General features: G+C 45.8%; 1 protein-coding gene across 1 annotated transcript in view; it reads right to left on the minus strand.

Moving 5' to 3' along the window:
* Positions 1-16,907, minus strand: part of LOC147458300 (ubiquitin-fold modifier-conjugating enzyme) — a 57,152-nt gene extending 40,245 nt beyond the window's left edge. Inside the window, exon 1 of the mRNA XM_086512969.1 lies at positions 16,689-16,907. Coding sequence (XP_086369095.1) covers positions 16,689-16,805 — 117 coding nt within the window. The 5' untranslated portion in view covers positions 16,806-16,907. The remainder of the gene's footprint in view (positions 1-16,688) is intronic.
* Positions 16,908-17,308: the final 401 nt, after the last annotated feature.

A 17,308-nucleotide genomic window follows, 5' to 3' on the forward strand; every position in this document is an offset into this window, starting at 1 on the left:
TGCCTGAGTCTTTTCTAAGGCCACTTTGACCTTCCTGTACATTTCATCCATGTCCTGAACATACTTATCTGCTTCAAATATCTTGTCCTTTGTATGCAGTATGGGAGGAACTTTCTTGCCACCTTCAACTATCTCAAAAGGTGCCTTGCCAGTTGATGAATGCATTATATTATTGCATGCATACTCCACCAATGGCAAATATTGCTCCCACTTTCCTTTATGCTCTGACGCAAAGCACTTCAGCAGATCTAGGACAGTAGAATTTGCCTCTTCTGACTGCCCATCTGTTTGAGGATGAAATGACGAAGAGAATTTGAGCGTGGTGCCCATATTCTCAAACAAGCCTCTCCAGAACAAACTTGTCATGCGTGGATCACGGTCGCTAACAATCGACTGTGGCATGCCATGATACTTGAAAATATTGCTCATAAACAAGCGTGCCATTTGATCTGACTTTATCTTCTTCCTGACAGGAATAAAATGAGCCTGCTTGCTGAATCTGCAAATAATGGTCCAAATACCATCGTTTCCTGTCTGCGTTCTCGGAAGATCAAAGATAAAATCCATAGCAATACTTTCCCATGGTTTATCTGGAATAGGTAGTGGTTGCAATAACCCTGGTGCCTTTTGCCTGTCAAACTTGACCTTCTGGCAAATTAGGCATTCTCGCACAAAGGCATCCACATCTCTTCTCAATGTAGGCCAATAGAAGAATGTCTCAACCGCTTTAACTGTAGCATCGATACCACGATGCCCTGCATACGGTGGGACATGACTCTCTTCCATAACTTTGCGTCGCAATGGCTTTGTGACACACAATCTGCCATGCATCATCATGAACCCATCTCTGAGAAGATAGTGTTCATGACGTTGTCCATCCATTAGCTGCTCGAAGACCCTTGCAAAATCTTCATCATTTGCATATTGTTCTCTCATATCATCAAGTTCATGATGATAAGGAATTGACACAGCTGAAATTTGTGGCTTCCTTGACAAGGCATCAGCCACAACATTCTTCTTGCCTTCCACATGCACAATCTGAAAATGGAACATGGACAGATATTTGCCCATCACATATGTTTCTCAGATAACTTTGTCTGTGTCAAGAAGTATCGCAAGGTCTGATGGTCCGTTTGGACAACAAAATCTGCACCTAGCAGGTAGTGTTTCCAACTTAAGAGCGCATGAATCACAGCCAGTAACTCTTTCTCATAGACCTGCATGGTCATCTCTGGCCCTTGCAAGATTCTACTCTCATAGGCTACTACCCTGCCATCTTGCATTAGCAATGCACCAATGCTACTATCACAGGCGTCACACTGGACCACAAATGACTTCCTAAGATCTGGCAACACAATGACTGGATCTAAAGTCATCTTTTCCTTTAAGAGATTAAAAGCGGAAATTTCTTTCTGTGTCCATCTAAAGGTGACTGCCTTCTTTTGAAGAGCATGTAAAGGTGAAGCAATCTCAGCGAAATTTCGAATAAACCTTCTGTAATAGGAGCATAGTCCCAAGAAACTTCGGACATCGTACACCGTCTTCAACTCTGGCCATGACTTGATGGCTTCAACTTTTGCAGGATCCATTCTGACACCATCCTTTGAGAGACAGTGTTCGAGAAAATGAATCTCTTCCAAAAAAAATTCACTTTTCTTTGCATTGATGAGCAACCTATGACTGCGTAGCTCTTTGAATACAATGGCCAAGTGATGCCTATGCTCCTCTTCATTCTTTGAGTAGACTATCATGTCATCAAAGAATGTACCAACAAACTGCTGGTGTGGCGGAAAATTCTGTCCATCATCCTATTGAATATAGTAGGAGCATTTGTGAGACCAAAGGGCATCACTAGAAATTCGTAAAGGCCAAACGTTGTTCTAAAAGTAGTCTTGTGCACATCCTCTGATCTAATGCGGATCTGATGGTAGCCACTCTTTAGATCTATCCCGCTAAACATAGCTACTCCTTCTAATTTGTCCAGAATATCATCAATTCTAGGTATAGGGAACCTATTCTTGATGGTATTCTTGTTCAGTGCACGGTAGTCGATGCACATACGCCATGAGCCATCCTTTTTCTGCACCAACAACACTGGAGAACAAAATGGAGATGAATTGGGTTGAATCAGCCCCTTTTCTAACAGCTCCTGTACTTGGCCCATTATCTCTTTCTGCTGAGCCGCACTAAACCTGTACGGAGGCTTATTTGGTGGGCTACTGCCTGGCACCAAATTTATCGCATGGTCCTCGGGTCTCTCTGGCGGTAATTGAGACGGTAATGAATCGGAAAAACAGTCACTATACTGTTGTAAAAACATTGACCTTTCTTTATCTAGCACATATAAATTTGATTCATCACAATCTGACACTTCACGTGCAAAAACAAGGTACGCAGAAAGATGCTTTTTCATTACAGAAGTAATAGCAGAAGCTGATACAGTGGGGAGTCTTTAAGCTTTACATCCAGAATGTGAGTCTTTTCCCTGCTCTGTACAGTGATCTTTTTGTTGTAGGCATCCATGATTCCCTGTACACGAAACAACCAAGGAATACCTAACAACACATCACATCCGTCCAGTGGCATGATGTAAAATTCTTCAGCATCTACATAGGACTGGATATGTAGACGCAACTTTCCAATGATGGGTGTCACAGCTTCTGTATGGCCAGGACATGCCAAACCTGCCTCTGCTGTATACCCCATCTCTTCAGGTCTGATTCCCAACTTTGAAGCCAATTCTGGGAAAATGAAGTTGGCTTTGGCACCTGGATCAAAGAAGATAAGCATTGTTTGATCCCTGACCTTTCCCCATGCTCTGCACAGCTCGCTTGCATCTAAATTTGGCTTATCGCCCACCATATCTGGCACTAGACCAGCCATGGGCTTCTTTCCTTTCCTGTCCTCCTTGTCTTCAGAATCAGCTGGCCTTTTCTTTGTAGGACAGTTGTAAACAATGTGGCCAGGCTGCTCACAGATAAAGCATTTTTTCTCTGACCTCGGGACCTTCTTTTGCTCTTCCGACTTGCGAGAAAAACGTCTTTTCCATTTCTTCGTTGGTCCCTTTTCTGATTCAGCCGTAGCTTTATCTTTCCCTGCGTTGGCTGGCTCCTGAGCCCCTTTCGGAGCCTCCTTGGAAACATACTTCTTCGCTGAATTTTTCTTGGCTGATCCTTCCTTGACGCCCGTATTGAATTCACAATCTTCTCCCTTGAGCAAGCCATTGCCAGTGTTTGCTACCTCAATGAGCTGCGTCAAAGTAGTGACTTTGGTCTTCGTGCAGTACTTTCTCAATCCTTTGGGTAGGCCACAACACTATTTTTCAATATGTTCTGTCAATGGCACAAACCTATAGGAAGTTACTGGAAGTAGAGCTTTCCAAAACTTCCGATTGTAATCATCCAGATTCTTGCAAGTACCAGCATTAAGCAGGTGCCATTCTATCATGACATCTGCTTCAAAGTCATCAGATAACCATGCTGCTGCAAAAATCTGCTTGAAGTAAATCCATGTGGACGGAGCTTGCCCTTGAAGCAATCAAGTTGTCCACCATTGTCCCACATTCCCTGTCAAGAAAGTGGCTGCCTTGCGGACCTTTGAAGCCTCTGTAAAGTTTCCCCTTGCATAGGCCTTGTCAAACTGCTGGAGGAATGAGAGAGCCTTCTTCCTGTCATCAAACCCTGTAAAGGTCGTGAATGTCACACCTTTGCCACCTTCTTTGTACGGAGTTGGCCTCTCCAGCGGCGTCAAATTGTCATATGGAAGTGACTGAAACATGGGAACACTGTTAGGGTTCATCCGTGTTCCCTGACCGCAATTAAGTTGACATGGAAATGCCATATTTGGCTGTTGATTTGTAATTCCAGCCATACCAAAATTTGCCTGTGGCATCCCAAATTGGCCCTGAGTGCTCTGAAATCCTGGTAGCATGCCCGTGACACCATACATGGGGTTAGGCATCATCGTTTGAGCACCCCCGAACACTGTTCCTGGCGTGTAAAACTAATTTCCAGGTGCATGACCAACCATGCTCTTGAATACCGATCCACCTCCAAAATAGCCAGGGTGTATTGAAGGTGGTGGGAAGACTTGTTGCATAGCCTGTAGGTTGCTTCCCTGCCCATTAGAACCAGCTATAGGCTGTTGAGACGTGGCTGGCTGAACTGGTACAGGTTGAAAGACTGGCATCTCAGCCACCTGTTATTGCACCTTAGGCACAGGTTGTGGAGACCGCATATTCTCCGTCAAGTGTACAGGTGTTCCCATTGACTCTGCAATATGAATCACCTGTGCTCGAGCCTTAACAGGCTTTTGAATATGATCCAGTGACCCAATTTGCTGAGACGGAACAGGAGGTTGCAGAAAGGCTAAAAACCTCGGGTTCTGCATTACTTGTGTGAACATAGCCACAGCAGTAGTCAACTAGGTCATGAATATATCATCATCTGTCTGTGGTGGTCTTGAAGACTCACCCACTTCATGTGTCTGTTGACCCTGTGAAGAGGAAACCTCTTCAGTCACATCATTTGGTCTGTCAGTCATAATTGCAATTCCCTATGTCTGGTCTATGATCCCCTGTGTCTTCAAGCCCAACCTGACCAAGGCTCACTTCTATGGGAAAAAGTGATTTAATCCCGTCGATGGAACCATGAAACCGGCCTGTTCAATCCAAAAAGGGCGGTAGACTTTACTTCAAACCTTGATTTAGCTTTCACCCATTATTAGTCGTCTATTCTACCTGTACTTTCAAGACACAACAAAGGGGAGAGGGATACAGGCTGCTAGATTGCACCTGTATGAGTAGACCGACACCAGATTGGCCCCTAACTTAGGCGCCCCTTTCGGTATTTCTTTATTGCTTAAAAGAGGGAATAAACGTTGTGGTTCCCTACAAGCTGCCCCGCACAAGCTCGGCTGAATTTCAAATGTTCCAGCCCGATTTCGGCAGCATAACTGTACTAAGACCCTTCACAGTCAGTATTCCCACGCATTGACTGACTTTCCCGACGCATACGGGCACTTTACAAAACCTGGCGAGAATCTGCAGCACGCTGAATTCTCTGTTTTCTGCCCCGAAAATGCGCCAGATCACCTGTACAGCGGTCCCCTCGCGTCCCCGAACCTCTTGGGGGTATTAGGGACCGTTTAGGGCCAAAACCCTAAACCTGCAAAAATACACAGCAGGCTGTAATTTACTGTTTCGGGCTCCGTTTCGTGTGCCGGTCGCATCCGTAGCAAGTCCTCCAGCTCCCGCACCTGTAGGGCTACTTGCCCTTTGAATTGGACGAGATTTCTGGCGTGAAACCTCTCCGAATTCACCTGTACTTGCGGGAGATTAGCCGCTAGCTACTCCAGTACCTGTGCAAGAGGCTATTGCCTCGGCAATCGCGCATGAACCCACACAACTGTACCTTGGTCAAATGAAAAGCCCACTAGAGGGGCATAACATACTGCCATAGGGGGGAGAGAGGGCAGTGCGTAGAGTGCAGGGCATCTTCCTGGCACCGCACTGTACATAAGAGGGAAAGCAAGCACTCCATAGCTCTTAACCTGTGACAAAAATCTGCAAATGAGCCCTTCTCCTCTCTAAAATCAGCGCCCCCTTCTCTTGCATGAGGAAAGTGCAGGAGGTGCCACTTGGCACATTTATAAGCATTTTCCCGTTTCGGGGTTGCCGCCTAAAAATCTCCCAATCGGTTGCCCAGTTGACTTCACGGCAGAGTAAGAAAATGTTCCCCTTGTCATTCCGGAGGTAATGACGCAAGCACATTTTCAGGTCCCAAAATAGCAGTTCCCTAAATTTTAGGAGATGCTGCCATTGTATCTTTCTAGGTCATCTGACCCCCTTTGTACACTGCAGCCACACCCAAAACTGAAATGTAGCCTCTGTAGCAAAGGATTCCACTTTGGCTAGTCAATGACCCCACTTTGGCTAACCATAGTCTTTGTCCAACCTTAGTGCTCTCTTGCCCTCAGGCCTGGACTCCCTCTGGACAATTCCACACTAGCTATGCAATGCAGGGCAGTTAGATTTCCCGAGGGGTGTTTCCAAAAAGTGGAAGTAAATAGATAATAAGAAGGAAATCAACAAAAAGGATAGATAGTAGTCACACGCTGGTGACATAACCGCCCCTGAAAAAGTGTTGCAATGGATTTCATTTTTGATCTCCCAAAAGCACAGTGTGGGCACGATTGTTTATGGCCCAGATCTTCAGATTATATGGCATGCCTGAGACGATTGTCTCCGACAGGGACCCCAGGTTCACGAGTTTGGCTATTTGGGAGAACATAGGCATGCAGTTGTAGTTCTTGTCATCGTTCCACACGCAGACTGACGAGCAATCAGAGATTGCTAATTCAGTGGTACTGGATTTGTTAAAGTCTTCTTCGTTGGATCAGAAGACTACATGGGAAAGGTTTTTACCTTTGGTGGAATATGCCTACAGAAACACAATTAACTCTTTGATGGGGAAGGTGCCATTTGAGATAATTGAATACTATTTTGGTATTGTTTGAAAACTTCGGAACGACGCAGGCCGATGCCTGGGGAGCATTTCGTTGTATGCTAGAAAACCTCCAAATGTCGCAGGCCCATGCCTGGGGAGCGTTTGGTTGTATGCTTGAACCTCCAAGCGACGCAGACTGCGGTCGGGGGAGCATTTGGTTGTACAGTCCTCTGAGCTCATGGCACGGACCTTTTTAGGTTATTTGCGGGGGGAGTGACGAGGTAGTCGTTGCGTAGCTTCATACCACAGACTGTTTGTCTCGGAGGAATGCGCAGCGGCGCTGTTTGTTGTGCCTTGTAACATGCATATGTAAGCATTTGTGTTGCATTGTGATGTGCCAGTCTACTGAATATTCCTAATTGGATTAGATAGCCTGGGTATGTATTTTTTTAGTGCATCACGACACCCATGGAAGATCAGTACGGTCTGGGTGTGATGGCTAATTTTACTACGTCGGAATATCAAGAGTTCCGATCTGGATGAAAGGAGAAGCTAACTCCTTGATCAAAAGAGCAGAAAGGAGAAGCTAACTCCTTGATCAAAACAGCCGAAAGGAGAAGCTAACTCCTTGATCAAAAGAGCAAAAAGAAGAAGCTAACTCCTTAACAAAAAAAGAGCAAATTGATTGACCCTCGGAAATTTTTTAGCTAACTTGAGTTGTTTTGCAGATATGTTGTAATCGCGCACGATTACTCTCTTTCAAGAAGGGGAGATGTCACAAACTGCTGACATGTCAAAGCCTAAAGAATGGAGCCAACTTACAGATGCCGGCCAAGGGGCCTAGACCCTAAGAAGAGCAAGTAACAGAAGAAGTCCTACCAACTTATGGGGACCCCGTCCGATGGGGCCCCAAGTGACATAAAGGATTAAAATAAAGCAGGACCCGCACACATGCAAAAACTGATGACGTGGCAGATTTTCAAAAATTGCGCTAGGGCAGGATGACATGGCAAGCTGTACGGAATTCCACGTTTTGCGCAGGCTAATGACGTGGCAGGCTGTGCGGATTTTCGTAGATTACACTGGCAGCTTTTTGGCTTTGCTTTTGGACCATATGCTTTTGAGTTTGAAGGCTTTTCACTGTAATTGCTTTTTAGGAAAGGGCCTTTAAATATGAGGTTAGGGCTCATTCTCTGGCATGCTTCCTGGAGAAGGTGCAAAGTCTGGAGTACCAGCTTGTACTGTGTTGATGCAATATAAAGAAATACCGAAAGGGGCGCCAAGGTTTGGGGCCAATACTCTCTGGGGTGGAATTCAGCCACTCCGTGTCACGTGTTCTCTCTCTCTCTCTCAGTTCAGTTGTTATTGAAGTGCTAAAAGTTTGTTCAGTCAGTTCTTTTCTATTGGCACGTGGTGCCTGTCTTGTGACAAGAAGTTCTAGAAAAAGGACGCACGACCCCGAGTGAACAAGGAACAAATATCCGGTTATCTCAAAGAGGGAAAGTGCTTTGACTACGAGGAGCAAGGACACACCTTTGCAAGGTGTCCCAAAAGGACACAGTGAGAACAATCAAAAGATAGGCCACAGAGCTCCAGAGCAGCGCAGGAACGTAGGAGAAAAGGAAAGATGAAAGCGGGACTAGTACCGGATTGTATGGATTGTATGGGAACCGCCGACCCGAGTCAGATGGATGAAAGCACAGAACTTTGCCGCCCATGGGAGATCAAGAAGCCCTCATCTTCTTTGATGGAGGAGCCAAGGCCAACTTCATTTTACCTGAATTGGTGGCTCGACTTGGAATTACGCCCGACAGGATGGGGCCACAAGCGGAGGCAGTTCTAGCGGCACCCGGACGGGATGTTGCCATTACACCTGTCATTGGCAAACTTCGTTTGCATCAAAACTATACAAGCCGGTACTCCAGACTCTGCACCTTCTTCAGGAAGCATGCCAGAGAATGAGCCCTTAGCACATATTTAAAGACCCTAGGCCCCAAAAGCAGTTTACATGAAAAGCCTTCAAAACTCAAAAGCTTTTGATCCATAAGCAATGCAAAAAAGCTGCCAACGCGATTTGCGGGATTCCGTACAATTGCCACGTCATCAGTCAGCGCAAAACGCGGAGCGTCTGTATACCTGCCACGTCATCAATTTTGTGTGTGTGTGTGTGTGTGTGAGTCCTGCTTTATTTTAATCCCTTTATGTCACCGGGGCCCCATTGGACGGGGTCCCCATAAGTTGGTAGGACTTCTTCTTCTGTTACTTGTTCTTCTTAGGGTTTAGGCCCCTCAGCCGACATCTATAAGTTGGCTCCATTCTTCAGGGCTTTGACACGTCAACAGTTTGTGACATCCCCCCTTCTTGAAAAAAAGTAATCGTCCGCGATTACAGCATATCTGCAAAACAACTCAAGTTAATTCAAAAATTTCCGAGGGTCATTCCGAGGGACATTCCGAGGGACAATCAATTTGCTCTTTTTGTTAAGGAGTTAGCTTCTCCTTTCGACTCTATTGATCAAGGAGTAGGCTTCTCCTTTCATCCAAATCGGAGCTCTTGATATTCCGGCATAGTAAAATTAGCCATCACACCCAGACCGCACTGATCTTCCACGGGTGCCTTGATGCACTAAAATTACATACCCAAGCAATCTCATCCAATTAGGAATATTCAGTGGTTGGCACATCACAATGCAACACAAAGGCTCACATATGCATGTTACAAGACATAGAAACATAAAGACACCGATGAACACTCCTCCCGCAGAGCCTAACAAGGTCCGGGCCGGGAGATATTCAACGACTCCCTCATCACTCCTCCCACATAACCTAAAAAGGTCCGGGCCGGGAGATATAGAGGCCTTTTACAACCAAACGCCCCCCAGACCGCAGCTTGTGTCGTTTGGAGGTGCTGAGAGTAACCACTACTCAGAATTCTTAACACTCCTCCCGCATAACCATCCAGGTCCGGGTTGGGAGCCACAACAACAATTATTTTACAAGCATACAACCAAACGCTCCCCAAGCATCAGTCTGCGTCATTCGGAGGTTTTCTAGCATACAACGAAACGCTCCCCAGACATCGGCCTGCATCGTTCCGAGGTTCAAACAATACCAAAACAATATTTCTCACTTCTCCACCCGGAAGTAAAATCACCAATCAATGAAACCAATATTAAAACCAGAGTCAAACGTTTCAAATCAGCACCAAAATAGGTTCAAAACAGATACCATCCATTTCAAACAAATTCCAACAGGATCACCAAACAAGTTTTCAAACAGATTTCGAACTTAAAAAGAAATATCGACATCAGTCGAGCTCGAAAAGTCAACTGACTTTCTATCCTGAAACCTGCACCAAAAATTAGGGTTAGGTTCATTTCATAAGGTCGTAGCCGAGAGCATGGTCCATCAGCTCTTGGACAGACAGTGTTTCTTTGGCAGCGATGGTAGTCCCAAGATAGCAATCGCACCGAACCTCCAAGGTTATCAACTCGAGAAGAGACATCTACTGAGAGATGTTGACAAATTTCAAGTTATAATCTGCTAAGGTTTCCATGGCAAGCATTTCAGGATACCCCACTCTGCCAAAAGTTGCAATCCGAAGGAAGATGTCAGAAACCATATAACTTCGGGCAAAAAATTTATTGAAAGCTTGCCAAGTCCTTGGAAGTGTGCGACTTGGTAGCTATAGACATCAACATCTGCATGGCACTGCCTCTGAGAAAAAACAGCAGCTCGAAATAAATATCCTTCTCTTGCAAGTGATCTTTATGGCTTATGCCCTGTAAGACATGAGCGGTGAAGACGGGAGCGCGCCCGATGCACGATGAAATAAGGGTGGGAGTGGCTAATAAGTCCGGGGTCGGAGCACGAAGCTAAAATTTCCAATGAACTTTGGAAGTGCGATCTTGCTCTATCTGCTCTTTGGTAGGACCGATATGCTTTCAGAAAAGCACACGCCCGATGCGCTGATACCACTATCACAAGACAGGCACCACGTGCCAATAGAAAAGAACAGACTAAACAAACTTTTAGCACTTCAATAACAATTGAACTGTGAGAGAGAGAGAGAGAGAGAGAGACGACACGCGACACGAAGTGGCGGAATTCCACCCCAGAGAGTATTGGCCCCAAACCTTGGCGCCCCTTTCGGTATTTCTTTATATTGCATAAACACTGTACAAGCCGGTACTCCAGACTCTGCACCTTCTCCAGAAAGCATGCCAGAGAATGAGCCCTTAGCACATATTTAAAGGCCGTAGGTTCCAGAAGCAATTTACATGAAAAGCCTTCAAAACTCAAAAGCTTCTGATCCAAAAGCAATGCCAAAAAGTTGCCAATGCAATTTGCGGAATTCCGTACAACCTCTACGTCATCAGTCAACGCAAAACGCAGAGCGTCCGTACAATTGCCACGTCATCAATTTTGCGCGTGTAAGTGTCCTACTTTATTTTAATCCCTTTATGTCACTAGGGCCCCATCGGACGGGGTCCCCATAAGTTGGTAGGACTTCTTGTTTTGTTACTTATTCTTCTTAGGTTTAGGCTCCTCGGCCGGCATCTGTAAATTGGCTCCATTCTTCAGGGCTTTGACACGTTAGCAGTTTGTGACAGTACCTCCACAAGACATGCTGATGTGGCAATCTGTACAGTTTTTGCAAATAGCGTTGGCTACTTTTGGGGGCCTATGCTTTTGAGTTTGAAGAGCTTTTCATGTAAACTCCTTTTCCAAGGCCAAGGGCCTTAAAATAAGACCCTATGGCTCTCAAGTCGAGGTCCACAGAACCCCCATAGGAAGATTCGATCAAACACGAAGAACCGATCTTGGCTCTCGAGCCTAGGTACAAAGAACCCTCACAGGAAGTATTATGTGTTTGCATGATTAGTCGGCACACATTATACGAGTGTTTCATTCGTGATCGTTTCCTGTATTTTAGTCAACGTCTTCTGTGATCCCTTTTCCCAGGCATGACATATTGTACGTTGAGCACGTTTCACTCATGGATGAGCACGGATGTATGCGGACTATTCATGAAAAGCTGAAAAGTATGCATTCAAGGAAGTCACATTCCATGTCTCTTCCTTGGCATGACACAGTTGTAGAAAGAGCACAAGAAAGTATGAGCACCAAGCATGGGCATTTCCGTTGTGAATTGCCACAGTTGATTGATTTAGATCAGAAAGACAAGATTCGATCTCATTGTTTGCGTGTGTGTGGGTGAACGGTTTGACACTCCGTCTATTTGTTCATCTACGTTGCATGCACAGTCTTTTAGGAAGACGAGATTTTTTCCAGTCACTTTACATGGAATAGGTATGTTCATGTTTTTGTGTTGGAAGTGGTTTCAGGAATTTTTAGCCTTGGAGATTCTTGAAGAAGGACCTACGTCCATAGACAAAGTTGAAGCATTGAAGGAGACTCAGAAGACTTTGTGTCGCTTTCGGCGCGGCCCAAAGAAGCAAGCGTTGCAAACCTTTATGAAGTTCAAGTACCGCACGACCCACACATCAAAGTGCGCCGACGAAGAGTCCCTTCCAAGATTACGGACGCTATTGGCGATCTCCCTCGACGCCATACAATTCGGTACCAGTACCTCACTTTGAAAAGGAGGGGATGTCACGTGACACATCTAACCCTATGTGTCCATGGACAAGCTACAGCATGACCAGGGTTCAGTTCAGTCAAGTCAGTCTAGAATAGGAAGTGATCTGGCACTGTTGTGAGTCTGTTCGCAGACCGTGCATGTCCAGACACTTAGATTAGATGCATATCCTCTGGTTGCACACAGCATGACCATCAGATTCCAGTCAGATCCCATGAGTAGCATTTTCACAATGCATAGACCTATTTTCCCTATTTTTGACATTTTTCACTTATTATTTTTAAGTGACTTTGGTTGGAAAGTAGGTAGGGCAATTTTGCTAAGTTTGTATATAAGCAAACCTAACGCTAGCACTTTCTGGCAGAAGAGGCAGCAGGAGCACACGCTCAACAGGCACCTTCTCAACAGGACCCCCAACAGCAGACCTAGCGTTTTTGCAACTCAGCATCAACCTAGCGTGTTTGAACCACATCAGCCAGCGTTTTTTATTTTGCAGCTTCCTGGCGACAGCAAGAAGCAGAAGACACCTAGCGTCAGTAGATTTGCACCGCAAGTCAAATTTTCAGCCCTAGCGTTTTTGCATCTACCAGGCATTTCAGCGTTTTGCAGATCTACCACGATGGGACCAACACAAGCACCAGCTTTTCAGTTTTCAGCACTTAGACATCGCAGAACAAGTCCCGAACCTCGCAGATCGCACCTTCCCGCAGCAGCAGATCCTCGCCGCACGGTGAAATCAACGAAGTTTACAGTTTCAGCCCAGAAAACGCAGATTTCAGCATCTGCGTTTTCATCGTCTCATCGTCGCCATCGACATCGTCACCGACATAGAGTCAGATTCAGCAGATAAAGATTTGCAGATTTCAGCCATTAGCATTTTCAGATTTCAGCCCGTCTCGTCGTCGTCCTCATCATCGTCGACATCGTTGGCAAGTCCAAGCATTGTAGAGATTTGTGCAATCATAAGTAGACCGCTCTCGCCATAGAGAGTGGGGCCTTCGGAGGAGGGTTTGACAACTTCCCGGTGTCGTATTCTCTTCTCTCTCTATCTCTCAGTCTCAGCACCTACACTCACAATGTTCACCACTTTGTTTGTGTCCATTGCACTCTCTCACTAAAGGAACCGAAGGCTCTCCCTTTCATAAGTAAAAGGAACCTTGAGCACAGTTCGGAGCACTCGTCTTGAGCAAAGTTCAACATTCACTTCCGCTGCACCTTACACCGCTGAAAGTACTAAACTTTACAGCTGCACCACCTTCTTTGTAAGCTTTCGGCTTTTCCAGTGCCCCCAATTGTCACACGGAATTGTCTGCAACATGGGCACTGTAGTAGGCATCATCGGCACATCTTGGCCATAGACATTTTGCGTCAGAGGTGCCATATCTGGCTGCTGTCCAGAAAAACCAGCCATGCCAAAATGACCTTGTGGCACCCCAAACGGGCCTTGGTTGCTCTGAAAACCTTGTTGCATGCCGATGCTACCATACATGGGGTTTGGTATCATGCCTTGCATACCCCCAAAAATGTTCCTGGCATGTGCGGCTGACTTCCAGGCGCATACTCTGGAACACAGATCCACCCCCGAAATACCCAGGATGTACCGTGGGTGATGGAAAAACTGGGTGCATTGCCTCGTATCCAGTTCCCTGTCCATTCAAGACAGCATGCGGGCTCTGAAAGATGACGGGCTGAACTTGCATAGCTTGTGGAATAGACGTCCTAACCACCTGTTCAAGGACGGGAGGAACCTGTTTTAGAGCCCCCGACTCCGCAACATGCGAGTGTTCCCTATCCTGCTGAGTCGCATGAAGTACTTGGGCTTGAGCCTCAACCAGCTCTGTTCGTGGTGTAGGTTGCTTGTTTTGCTGTTGCATTGGTGGCGCTTGCAAGAACTCCATAAACCTTTGGTTTTGCACCAGTTGCGAAAAGACATTCACCGCGGCAACTAACTGAATACTGAACTCATCATCCTCAAGTTGCCCAGTCATAAAGCCCTGTACTACTGGAGGCACATTCACATCAGAGGTACAGACTAACGTGGCCGTGAGCTCTCGCCAATCTCAAACACCATAGGGGTTTCCTGTCTGTCCTTCGAAAAGGAACCCTCTTCCATAATGCCCTCCTCTTTGTCGGCCATAGTGTAATCCCATGTTCCTGTACTCTGTGTCTTTACCCAAAACAACCGAGGCTCACTTCTTGAGGAAAAAGTGATTGATGTCCCCGCAATGGAACATTGAAACCGGCCCGAGGGGCGGTAGGCTTTGGCTTTCACCCGAAATTCTTTACTTTACTTTAGACACACACACACACACACACACACACAGAGTACTTTGCAAGAGGAACCTGTGATGGGAATTAACACTTAAGTACACACCGCTCGGAAGCTAGAATGCTCCGAGCAAACGCCGACAACCTGTAGGCCCCAAAATTGGCGCCCCTTCGGTATTTCTTTATTCTTTAGGAGGGTAAATTACAAAGGAGAGTCCTGCGAATCCTTTAGTTGTATCCCGCTAGATACCACCTGTTCCGGTAAAATTTCGGTAACATGACAGCCCCAAAACTTGCCCGAAACCAATTCCCTGTTGGAACTCGCTTCTACTGGCATAAACCCTATGATTCTTGCCCAAAAACAGTAAATTCAGGCCCTATTTTCAGCCCTAAACAGTCCCCGGGCACGATTCCTAATGATTCTAACATCATGGCGGCTGCAAAACAGCACATACGCAGCGCTAAAAATGCACATGTTTGGTGAGGTTATGACCCTCACCGGTGCCTGCTTTGGAGTAGCAATTAGCTACTCCTGCTCCTACTCAAGGAGGCTCTTGTCTCAGCACAAAAGCATGAAACCACACAACTGTACATCAGTGAAATGAGGAGCCCTCTTGTGGGGCATCACATAACTGCACGTAGGGGAGAGAGAGAGAGCAGTGTGTAGTGTGCCGATCATCACTCCTAGCACCACACTGTACATAGAGAGGAAAGCAAGCACTCCATAGCTCTTAACCTATGACAGGTTTTAGAAATGAGCCCTCCCAGCTACAAAATTCAGCGCCCATTTTTCTGCAAGAGGAAAGTGCACAGAAATGTGCCACTTGGCGCGATTACAAGCATTTTCCCGTTTCGGGGTTGCCGCCTAAAAATCTCCCGCCTGGTTGCCTAGTAGACTTCGCGGCAGAGTTCTAAAATGTTCCCCTTGTCATTCCGAAGGTAATAACGAGAACACATTTCATGGCCCAAAATAGCAATTTCCTAATTTTTAGGAGATGCTTCCGTTGGGCTCTCACTGGTCATCTGACCATCTTCCTCATTGGGCAAAAGTGCACTGTGACCCAACTGTCCGATACTTTCCTTTGGTAATGCCACCTTGACTTTGTGCCTTTATTGAGTTCACTTCCTAGTATCCACCAACTTGCTAAGTGCGACGCGGGGACCTACATGACCTTGAACTGAGCATAGACATCCTCTTACTATACGAATTCCAGTGCCGACCAACTTCCCGTCTGCGAGTAAAACTACCATTCACATTGGCCATACAATGTAAAGAGGGTCTCAAAAATAAAACAAAAATCATTGGAAAGAAACCAACAACTAAGGTTAGCAATTGTCACGTCCTCGTGACATAGTTAACCGTTGCCACGTCCTCGTGACACATATTCTCTAGCACATTACTAGCAAAGGGCCTTAGAAGGCTAACATGAAAAGCATTATGTATTTTCTAGCCTTCTGGTAGCTTCAACCTGTAGGCTATATCGCTGATCTTTTCCAAAATCTGAAAAGGACCATAATATCGCATACTAAGCTTTGGAAACATTATTTTTGTACTATGACATTTGGATCACATAATGATGATGTTATTTTTTGTTTTTTGAGACCTTTTGCCGACATAACTAAACATTTCATTTCTCTATATATTTTTTACGAAAGCCTATGGGAAGGGAAAGCATCATAAAAACAACGGATCACATAATGATGATGTTATTTTTTGTTTTTTAAGACCTTTTGCCGACATAACTAAACATTTCATTTCTCTATATATTTTTTACGAAAGCCTATGGGAAGGGAAAGCATCATAAAAACAACCAGCTATCCATTCGTCATAGAGGGCACCACTAGTCACCAGTGTGAGTGTGAGTGCGAGTTCGACACGGACGCTATTTCTGGATTTGTTCATATGCTCAGCCGGTGCGGAGGGCAGTTTGTTGTTTGCTGATGAGAATTGGCATTGATAATGGGTTTGTGATGTGGGGGGCAGTTGCATGGCTTTTACAATTTTGGGGGTCACACACCTTTTTTCAGGGCCCTCCGACAGATGTCAAAATATCAAGCCTGCCAAATCCTGAGGGGGCCACTTTTCATGAGTAAGACTTTGCCATATCACCATGGATACTCGTGCCTGCATAAGCGGTAGGCATAAAGAAACACCATCACATTGAGATTAGCCATACAGAGTCCATTTAATCTGGAAACTGAATTTGTAGATTAACCAGTCTGGTTCAGCAACGGCACATGATGGGTCCATTAAAATTCTTTGTTAATACGAGACCAATAGTGGGCAGCCACAAATCTGTACCGGTATTTCAGTTCGATCTTCCAGCTAAAGAATGAGTGAAAAAATGATTGCTAAGAATGATCTCTGAATACCTGGTACTCTTCCTTCAGGCGTTGCGTCCAAAGATGGCCATCGCGGGGTCCAGCACGAGTAGAGAGAAGCGAGATCTTAGTCACCGTGGTCTTTGTGTTGGAGTCCCAACACTCCATGGCGCCTCCTCTAATTCACAGCGAGTCTCGACTTCACGTCTGCTTCTATCAGTTTACTATTTGCGTCCGAAATTTATTCTACTTTTCCCCTTTTACACGACTAAGAGGCCACCTCGACTAAGAGCCTGGTCGCGTGCACCTATTAACCAGCCCTGCTGCCCCGTTACCCGGTAGCCAAGTAAGGTCCACTAAATACCATCAATACAATCCGAGCGCGGGTCAAAACTGCTTGGTGAAAGGGGCATGAAAAGTGCTTCTAAGTTGTTACTATGGCATGGCTGCTGCCCGCGGCTACGTCCCATTAAAGGTGATCAGAGCAATGAAACCCAGATCCCACCAATTTCGAGGGAGCAAACAAAAACGCTCGCCTTTTCTACGTGATTTGAAAAAGAGTTAATGGATACATTCTCTCTCTACACCATGTTTGCTAGTATGGGGGTTGGTTGTGGCACCCCTAACAACAAAACAGCCGCTCCGTGGCAGTCAATTTTCTCAACGCTCAT

Source organism: Adiantum capillus-veneris, chromosome 5 (assembly GCF_014529385.1).
Source record: "Adiantum capillus-veneris isolate H3 chromosome 5, ASM1452938v2, whole genome shotgun sequence".
NCBI lineage: Eukaryota > Viridiplantae > Streptophyta > Polypodiopsida > Polypodiales > Pteridaceae > Adiantum > Adiantum capillus-veneris.